The sequence below is a fragment of the Engystomops pustulosus genome, chromosome 3 (genome assembly GCF_040894005.1).
Source record: "Engystomops pustulosus chromosome 3, aEngPut4.maternal, whole genome shotgun sequence".
NCBI classification, from domain to species: Eukaryota; Metazoa; Chordata; class Amphibia; order Anura; family Leptodactylidae; genus Engystomops; species Engystomops pustulosus.
In genome coordinates, this window is record NC_092413.1 from 86,684,398 (window position 1) to 86,695,128 (window position 10,731).

The window sequence follows — 10,731 nt, forward strand, 5'->3', positions numbered from 1 at the left end:
TGTGGTGGTAAGGGAAAAACGTTTTAGCTATAAGAAGGGAGTCAGTTAAAAAGACTCTTTAGGAACCTGTCATTAAATGTATAAGTGTAAATGTTGAGTTTGCAGAATTGCTAAATAACATTCACCTTCTGCATTTGTAGCTGAACTTAGGGAAAGGGTGATGGAATGATACTGTACATATTTATAACATATTTTGGTAAAAGCTTATTAAGTTTTACTATTTATTAAAAAAAAAAAACTTTAATCTGAAAATTTACAAAAAAAGCTTATTTTTTCACATTTATAGTCATTTATCGGCTATATTTTTATAATGGAAACAATATGTGATTAATTAAACTATCCTATCAAGTTAGTCTCACATGTCATGAAAAAAAAAAGTAAAAATTGTATGAAATGCTTTTTCCAAAGATATCGTCATTTAACTGCACAAACTGACCTGGACATTCAGGTAACAATGACCCTTAGTTATGAAGGGGTTAAATTACAGATTAGGGCAGAGGCAGGCAGGATGAATCTACCATCAGATCTACTTCTGATGGTAGATTCATCATGGTAACTTTACTTTATGCAGGTTACTTGTAACCCACCTCAGTTCAAACAGTAGTTGCTGTACACCAGGGAACATGTAGCTTAGCCATTGTCAGATAGGAAATGAGCATTTTGAATGTGTGGGCTGCATTGCCTGCCCACACTTAGAACTGCTGATAAATTTATTTACTGTGCATGCTGTTCTTGAGGTATTTCCAAGAACACCTATACAACTAAAGCAGAACTGTTCTGCCTGTATTGATCATAGTTTCAGCAAGAACATGGTGGTATGGAAATGTTTCTAAGTCATCCCTAGAACAATACAGTGGTATAGCAAATATTGCCACAAACCCCAAATTAAAGAGCACATGTCACTCAGTGTAAAATACTGTGCGATATATCAAATCCAATCATCCATTGAAAAGATTTGGCCCCCAGAAGTCTATACATGAATTAGCTTATACCAGCCAAGAGGGCTGCAAACTTGTATTTCCATACAGCACAAACCCAGAGAAACTAAAAGTTTACCTCCTCCTTTGGCTAGTACGAAAATTCAGAGGCCATATCCTTAAAACAGGTGGACTTTTTTTTTTTTTTTTTTTTACAACACCACATTGAATCAGAACCACAGCTAAAAACAGATGAGATGAGTCACTTGGAATTTTCAACTTGGCAAAATGTTCTTTTAAAAAATAAATACCTATGCAACTGATCATGTAGGCAGGACAATCGTATAAAAAAACTGCAGAAAACTGACCATATGTGTGTGAAGTCCATCGAACAGGAAGCCATCGAAGAAAACCGTCTCCAAATCTGTGACATCAGCAATAAGGAGTGAAAAAATTAATGCTAGCAGCTAGATCTGCACATTTTATAAGCATGAGTCAAAAATACAATACAACCTACTTACATGAAAATGTGGGGGTGAAGGAGTTGTACAGTTTTCTGTACAAGGTTAACAGTCAATAATGTATTAGGACCAAATGGACCCTTACACCATGGGAAAAGATTTACTCCAACATTTTTTTAGCTCTTGGGATGCAGGACAACTTTGCCTATTAACTTGATTGCCTGTGTGCAGGTGTTTCCTTACTATCCTCCTTAGTTTAGCCTGGCTCTTGTACTAGTTTGTCTCCTGGATGTGCTGGTTCTCCTGTGATTCCATAATAAGGACTGAAAGAGGGGCGGGGTGGGGGACATCATGTGACAGTGCCCTGTGTTTGTAGCAGAGCCGAGTGCGTTTTGCTCTATAAATGCAGAAGTCTCCTACACAGAATAGTGAGATAAAAGATCTCCACTGTTCTCTATTAGTCCCTCAATCTCAGTCTGTGATTCTATACAACTTTCTCAGTCTCTCTTTGCACCTAAAGCTGCGTCATAGATTCCTCTGCACCATCCCCCAACTTCTACTTTAGACATTTTCTGCACAGTGCAGAGTAGCTATTAATCCCTAATGCTCACACAGAACAGACTATACACTGCACTTACATGTTTTACTGCTGGGTTCTACTACTTATCACATGCTGCATGTTCTTCCATGTGAAGAAAGATGCCAGGCTAGTCCCTATATACATCCTGTAAGTCAGTAAGTTCAGCAGATATACTTGTAAGAATATCACTGGATTTACAGCTACATTACTGAATAAGAGAACACAAGGTATCATGGGAAGTGAGGGCAACCTCAATTTGACTCAGTTTCAGGGCAAGTACAGGAAGAGGTTAGTCTCCGCCCACTTCACTCCTGGTAAGCAATATTATTGACAAGTAGTTTCAGAACAGAAAATGCCATAATTCGTTCTGTTTTTAAAGAGGGAATCAAACATCAATTTGGCAAAAATTATTAGGCCCACTTTAAATTAAAAAAAAAAAATTATCCATATACTCACACATTCAGCTTCTAAAATCTATGAAAAATCTATAAAACTCTCACTAAACAAAGATCATAATAACCTAAAGTGATGGCAAAATATATCCAGAATGCTTGGTGATTGGGTCCGATAATGTGTTTAGAATACTTGTACCAAACAAGCCAATTGACAACCATGTATTCTGTGCTGTGGTGAAAAATCCCAACTGCTTACACTTATGTCTACCCTTAGGCTATTCTGCACTAAATATGATGAACTCACACATGTTTGCAAGCTGCAACAGCAAATATGGATTGAGGGAAAAATATTTTTCTAAAATTACATTCATTTAAAATACACAAAACTTCATGAGCTTAGTAGAGAGAGGGAAAATCCAGTATAACAAGCTCATATGACATAACATGGTGTAAAAGAACAGCACGCAGCCAGTCATGTAAAGTACACTGTATTATGTAATGAGAAAAGCTGGGCAACAAAAGCACAACTCAGCTATACCATAAAGGTCACTATTCAAAAGCGTATTAACAGTGGGTTGAATGTTTGGAGAAACACTCGGTGCTCTGCACTTCCAGTTGCTGGGAACAATTTTCCACAGTAATGAAGCCGCACCCACCAGTGCTTGTCGTCAGCTGCTGCATAGAGCCAACCTGTATCCAGCCTGCATCCAAAGGTCAGGTCTGAATCACACAGGAACTGGAAGGCTTTACAGAAGAGAGATGAGGTGTGAAAGACACCTCACAAGCCATGCTCAATACATTCCATCTGAGTGACAATATGGAGTTACCAGGGAAAAGCATGCACATAACTTCTCTATTACACATGTAGAAAGCCTCTACTATAGGATGATGAGGTAGGATATATCAGCCAACAACTGCATGTGATAAATACCTACAATTTAGAACATATGTATACTGCTAAAAAGTACAAATTACGGTATATCTACAAACACACATTAATCCAAAATATTCAGTTTATTAATTAATTAAAAAGAATTCATAATGTCACTAGGACCTAGAACAGCCATTAAAAAAACCCCACAAAAAGTGGTGGTGGATTATAATATGGTTCACATCCTGGTCCCCAATACATGTACGAGCATCCTATTTACAGTATAATTAAAGTGCATTTGTCATTTATATTCCCATAACGGCCGGGCAATAGCCAAATAGTACAATGCTGATTATAAGATCACCACATAATTCATAACATCTCATAATAAATAGGGTCAAAGTGCATGTGCACAGGTAAATAATCACAAGTACCAACCAGACTGCATATCTAATTACAGGAGAACCAGGAATGACCACACCACCACAGACCCCGTGGTTTCACCGTGGCTTCCTCAGGGGGTACCTGTGCTCCAGCTATGCAAACTAGGCATGGTTCTGGTTATATCAAAAGACCCTACACATCCATTCATATTGTCATTCTGTATTAAGCCACTCCAAGAACACAGATTAGCAGGGTCTGACTGAGGACAGAAGAGAGAGCTGCAGAGCATGGACCCCACAACTCTCTCTCTATCCTACCTGCCTCACACATCAAACATCTGTCTTGCACACAATTACTTCCTTGCCTGATAAAGGGTGTGGCTTAAGTGTAGGCCAGAAAAAGATCTGACACAAAGTAATCCAATTGCAATAAACGTATATTATACACCAAATTCATCCAGTATAAACCAGCGCCACTCGGCTTTCATTAGAGAGAGGAGGGGTGAGGAGCGCTCACTCCCCCTCCCTTCCCAAACCGTCCTTGTGCTACACCTAAGGGTGAAGACACACATGGCGTTTTTGGGCCGTTTTTACTATGTGCGTTTTCAGATCGTTAAAAAAGCATGCGTTTTTAAAAAACGGATGCGTTTTTTAATGCATGCATTTTTAACTATCTGAAAACGCACTTAGTAAAAACGGCCCAAAAACGCCATGTGTGTCTTCACCCTACACGTGCATGGTGCTTTGAAAACCACATCCACAAATATGGTGCTATAAATTGTATCTCTGTGTGTAATCCACCAAGAACATAGCATAAATATAACCAGAACCTGTCCATGACATGTTAATGGTAGATTTTTATCCACGAAGAGTAAACAAATGTTTTTTATTAACCCATAATGGACGCAGCTAATTTTGGTACTCAAGACATGGACACTTCCTTTTTTTTGCCCATTGAGTTGTAATAGCCACACATTTTTAAATATTTTTTCTATGTATTTTTCTGGTTCAGGGCTTTCTTTTTGTGGACTTTTGGATGGAGTTCATATGGGGTGCCTGTAAGTGAGTGACTTTTTCTGAAGATGATGAAAAACGCAAACTGTGGCAGCTTGTTTTTAAATTTTAGCCATTTACCGTATATACTCGTGTATAAGGCGAGTTTTGCAGCACAAAAAAACTCACCTCAGCTAATACACGAGTCAAATAAAAACGTAATACTCACCCTCCAGTGTCCAGATCATTGGTGCGGGTCCCAATCTTCGGCGCGGGTCCCGTCATCAGCGGCGACACCGCATCATAGTGTGCGCCCGCCGGCAGATCGCACGGGCGCGACTCTGCCGGCTAGAGAAGAAAGAAGAGAGAAGAGGAGCCGTCGGGAAATGGCCGTCGGGAAACGACCCGGACATCGGAGGGTGAGTATTAAGTTTTTTATTTTATATGTGCTTGGCAGGGGGCCGTCTGAATGTGTACTACGTGGGGGCTGGGCAGGCCGTGTACTACGTGGGGGCTGGGCAGGCCGTGTACTACGTGGGGGCTGGGCAGGCCGTGTACTACGTGGGGGCTGGGCAGGCCGGTTGTATACTATATGGGGGCTGGCTGGCTAGCTGTATACTACATGGGGGCTGGCTGGCTGTATACTACACCCACGGCTTATACTCGAGTCAATAGGTTTTTCCAGTTTTCGGTGGTAAAATTAGGGGTCTCGGCTTATACTCGACTATATACAGTACCTTTAAAATACAAAGATTAGGTTTCACCGCCTCCCTCCCATGGCATGGAAATTGTGGCATTATATGCAACCAACCAAGTTCATCTGGTTTCTGATGCTTGCACAATGGCTGCTGTAAATCCCACAGCTATTCTGTAATGAGTGGAGGTCCCTTGGAGCAAAAAAACTAAAAAGTAATAAAATATTTTTTTCAAACCCACCTTTGCTTCCCAGGTCTGATTTCTACTACAAGACCTAATTCCTTTAATGACTGCTCCATTAATAAAGTTTGAGAGGCTTGACAAAGCTACTTCTTAGATTTCCCAAGTTAAACAGCTCTGTCGTGGCACAGAATCATACTAAAATGGAACGGCTCTATACCACAACAACATATTCACTGCATTTGTTTTCGACCAGATGGTATGTCTGAGTGAATTAGCATGTTCAGACACTTTTCATATAATATGAAAGAATAAATCTTTCCAACTGGCAGGCAGAGAGATGCTTGCTATACAGTACCATTTCTCATTCTGTTATATCCCGTAACAATCCTTTCTTAATCTGTGACAAACTGGAAAACAGCTACAATGAGAAAAATAAGGGGGATATGTGCTCTCTGTAACAGACATGCAAAGATTACACAAAATCTCCTTCCAAAATTAGTCAAATTTATTTAAGCGACTAACGAATCATTACAAAAATCAATTCAAACACCAATTCTATAACTTTTTTTTTTTTTAATTGTTGCAGAGCAGGTGGGGCTGCAGCAGGGCGCGCGCGCAGAGCAGGTGGGGCTGCAGCAGGGCGCGCGCGCGCAGAGCAGGTGGGGCTGCAGCAGGGCGCGCGCGCGCAGAGCAGGTGGGGCTGCAGCAGGGCGCGCGCGCGCAGAGCAGGTGGGGCTGCAGCAGGGCGCGCGCGCGCAGAGCAGGTGGGGCTGCAGCAGGGCGCGCGCGCGCAGAGCAGGTGGGGCTGCAGCAGGGCGCGCGCGCGCAGAGCAGGTGGGGCTGCAGCAGGGCGCGCGCGCGCAGAGCAGGTGGGGCTGCAGCAGGGCGCGCGCGCGCAGAGCAGGTGGGGCTGCAGCAGGGCGCGCGCGCGCAGAGCAGGTGGGGCTGCAGCAGGGCGCGCGCGCGCAGAGCAGGTGGGGCTGCAGCAGGGCGCGCGCGCGCAGAGCAGGTGGGGCTGCAGCAGGGCGCGCGCGCGCAGAGCAGGTGGGGCTGCAGCAGGGCGCGCGCGCGCAGAGCAGGTGGGGCTGCAGCAGGGCGCGCGCGCGCAGAGCAGGTGGGGCTGCAGCAGGGCGCGCGCGCGCAGAGCAGGTGGGGCTGCAGCAGGGCGCGCGCGCGCAGAGCAGGTGGGGCTGCAGCAGGGCGCGCGCGCGCAGAGCAGGTGGGGCTGCAGCAGGGCGCGCGCGCGCAGAGCAGGTGGGGCTGCAGCAGGGCGCGCGCGCGCAGAGCAGGTGGGGCTGCAGCAGGGCGCGCGCGCGCAGAGCAGGTGGGGCTGCAGCAGGGCGCGCGCGCGCAGAGCAGGTGGGGCTGCAGCAGGGCGCGCGCGCGCAGAGCAGGTGGGGCTGCAGCAGGGCGCGCGCGCGCAGAGCAGGTGGGGCTGCAGCAGGGCGCGCGCGCGCAGAGCAGGTGGGGCTGCAGCAGGGCGCGCGCGCGCAGAGCAGGTGGGGCTGCAGCAGGGCGCGCGCGCGCAGAGCAGGTGGGGCTGCAGCAGGGCGCGCGCGCGCAGAGCAGGTGGGGCTGCAGCAGGGCGCGCGCGCAGAGCAGGTGGGGCTGCAGCAGGGCGCGCGCGCAGAGCAGGTGGGGCTGCAGCAGGGCGCGCGCGCAGAGCAGGTGGGGCTGCAGCAGGGCGCGCGCGCAGAGCAGGTGGGGCTGCAGCAGGGCGCGCGCGCAGAGCAGGTGGGGCTGCAGCAGGGCGCGCGCGCAGAGCAGGTGGGGCTGCAGCAGGGCGCGCGCGCAGAGCAGGTGGGGCTGCAGCAGGGCGCGCGCGCAGAGCAGGTGGGGCTGGGGAATTTAACAATACTCGAGGAGGAGGTTAACTTATTAACACCATTGGCTTAGGAATGGGAACTTTGTTGCTGGACAACTCAAGTACTCCAAAGTATTGCTGGGCGACGAACCCACAGCACTTATCAAACACATGAGACTTTTTGTTGAGACGATTATTGTACAGGCATTATTGCAACTTCTGCCTAGTACAAAGGATGTATGAACCGTCTCCAGTGGTTACCAAGTTCATGTGCTCCATAATACAGGTAGAACATGCTTTGATTTGGTGTTTGGAAAAATTGTAAAACTTTTAACATGCACAACTATGTACATACATTATGGAGGAAAATGATTGTGTAACTTACAGCATACACTACTAGTTGTTGTATAGATAGACACCACGTTAATCCTAAAAATTATCCTGCTTTATCAGCTAATAGGCTCAATGACTCAGTCTTTGCTACATTAGACAAAGCCAGGAATGGCTCAAAAATAGAAAAATTCTAAAATATATACTGAAACTTCCAAGTCTCTATATATCCACTCCTATGCAAAACATGCTAGGTGCCTTGCAGGGGTGGATTTACCCATAATGCATCTGTGCAATGGCCTGGAGCCCAGGGGACCCCTCATAGTGGTGGGATGCAGCCAAATCTCAGGGCGCGTTCACACGTTGCGTTTTCATTGCGTTTGAAACGCATATACAACAGCTGATGAGAGCTAATTACATTACCGTTTACATTTGTTAACGCAATGTTAACGCATGCGTTAACAAAACGCATACGTTAAGGCGTTGTTAACGCATGCATTAACATTGCGTTTACGATGCATTTTGTAAACGGAAATGTTAACATTGATGTAATTAGGCAAATCACCTCTCCTCAGCTGTTGTATATGCGTTTTAAACGCAATGAAAACGCAGGTCAAAACGCAACGTGTGAACGCGCCCTCACAGAGAAACAGTCGGATGCGGGAAGTAGAATGATGATCCATTTCGCCTGTGGGCTATAATCCGTTTTTGTGTCCAAATAAGTTATTATACAATAATACTACAGTAATACTCTAACTTCTCTTTACACATGGAAACCCCAAGATGTACCACATCCACCCCTGGTGCATATTTGCCATCACACATTGTATGTGTACTCTCATCATTCTGCTACAACTAAAAGACAGCCAGCTGTGCATGAACAATGTCCGACATATACATAAGAAAGAAACTGCTCCAATACAACAACTAGAGGCCTGCAAAGCATTATACAGCTGAGTGTTGTAAACAAATCAGTTGCTATGAGCAACCACACAAAATGCAATGATGTACATGGTACACAGAGTGGCCTAGGATGTACCATTATCTTACACAGGTCTTCTAACTGGAAAAGCATCTGGATGACCCAAGAAAATCTGCATTTTACTTGGATGTAAAGCATTAGTGAGGAATACAATGGGACACCACCATTCAGTGTATACATATATACTATAGTTGTACTGGGGACGCCACATATATCACTTGTACAGTCTTCTCTCCATTGTGTGGTGCCCTGGCACTGCACTGATAGACCTGCCCAGATTTCTGCTCCTGAATAATCCAGGAGAACTTCCAGAAAAGTTGACTGTCTCCATGGAGAAGTTCCCTGCTCATGAGGAGGATCCGCAGCAAAACTCCAGGGATCCAAGGAGGGAAACTCCAAGCAGGATATGAGGAGATTTCCATTATAGCAAAGCGCCAGTGATGCCAAGTTCACAGCGCCAGGGCTGGGGGCGCCCTGACTGGCATGGCTGCAATGTAATCTCCATGCACAGGAGCAATGACAAGCCAGACAACCGCACCACTTATATTATTGGACGGTACCTACCTCATAGGAGCAGAATTCACGTCCAACGTATTTCCCAGTTACAGCATCCCATAGGATCCCATAGAGGTTAGCGCCGCATGCATTTTGCTCGAAGTGCCCTGATGCATCAATAACTCAATATGCAAACTCTAGTTCCAGCTCTTCAGATCCCCCTGTGTTGCTTTTTTTTCTCGTCCCCTCTAGTTGCAAGATGCAAGCGACATGTACCGAGTAGCTCACTATTTGCCAGGAAGGGAACCGGATCCTCCCGCGCAGGCGCCTTCACCCATTCACCAGAGTAGGCTCACTATTAGGCAGCTGCATGGGGGAGGCTCTGTGCTTTGCATATGGAGGAGGGCAGTGTGTGACTAGTTCCATGCAGGACGAGGTCGATACTAAATAGGTTGACGCCGGGGCGCATTACATTCCACAGATAACAAAGATGACGGCAGAGTTGTATAAGATGTCACCGTGTGAGGCCTTCACAGATTACAGCGCGGAGGCCTCTGCATGGCGGCTGTGACTTGGGAGAAATGGCTGAGGCGGATGAAAGCTCAGAATAAGGACATATTGCCCTCAAGTGTCTTTCATTGTTAGTGCATACCGAATGGCGTCATTGCACGACAATGTCCATGCTAATAAACTCACTAACATAGACATTTCCATACCAATACCTCTGCCTCACGTACAGCAATATATGTGCAGTGTCCCTGAGGTGGCGGCAACACCCAAGCCCCTCAGGCTGTGCTGCTGATAAAGGGTCAGGGCCTGCCATCCCCATGACAATAAAAGACCAGGGCCTCAGGCTGTGTTCAGACTTAGCATTATGTGATGGTGGTTTACCAGCTACAGGTTGTAAAACTTTAGCTTGCAGATGTTATGGGTAACGATACTGCAAATGTGTCATCTTTTGGAATTTTGCTTAAACTTAAATTCTGATTTTGTTAAAAATTTAAGCACGTAATACATACAATGGCCCAGATTTATCATCAGTGAGGCAAACTGCATGCAATGTGCAGGGTGTGCCAGATTATTGAAGAACACAATTATGTTGGGACTTACGCCATAAATGTGGCCAGCGCAGAACGCCTCTTTAGGTGCATGGTATCGTGTTGTGGCGAACATTGTGCAGCCGTGACGCCAAACTCTAACACATGCATCATAAATACACATGCAAGCAGTTTGCACACGTATTTATGCGCAAACTACGCCTGGAGACTGGTGCAGCCGGATTTATAGATGTGCCCCATTATGTACCAAAACAGTTGTGCTCTATCCTGCCTCATGACACATCAGAATCTAGGACTATGCAGTCTGGTGTCTCTAGGGGAACATGTGGCCAGGTGCTGGTTGCAGAGGAGGCGCCAACTATCCTCTTTTAGGTATATAGATATAGTGTAGGGAGAAAGAACTTAAAGGGCACCTACCACCACAAATCTACCTATAAAGGTAGATCGGGTGGTAGGTGAATCAATGGGACGTGAGGATAGCCCTTTTAAGGCCTTTTAATATGTTAATTTACTTATGCGGCTACTGGGGCGTGGAGTAGCCGCATCTGAGGTTACACGAGGCGGCTACTCCACGCCCCGGTAG

The 10,731-nt window shown here is 45.9% G+C and overlaps 1 protein-coding gene across 5 annotated transcripts in view; it reads right to left on the minus strand.

Moving 5' to 3' along the window:
• MAP3K4 (mitogen-activated protein kinase kinase kinase 4) overlaps positions 1–9,816 on the minus strand; it is a 67,709-nt gene extending 57,893 nt beyond the window's left edge. For 2 of the 5 annotated variants that reach the window (XM_072141308.1, XM_072141307.1), the window contains exons 1-2: positions 9,160–9,816; positions 1,286–1,341 (exon numbers count right to left, since the gene is read on the minus strand). In XM_072141308.1, the coding sequence (XP_071997409.1) occupies positions 1,286–1,320 (35 nt within the window). In that variant the 5' untranslated portion in view covers positions 1,321–1,341; positions 9,160–9,816. The remainder of the gene's footprint in view (positions 1–1,285; positions 1,342–9,159) is intronic. The other 3 variants (XM_072141310.1, XM_072141311.1, XM_072141309.1) reach the window with 3 other exon arrangements.
• Positions 9,817–10,731: the final 915 nt, after the last annotated feature.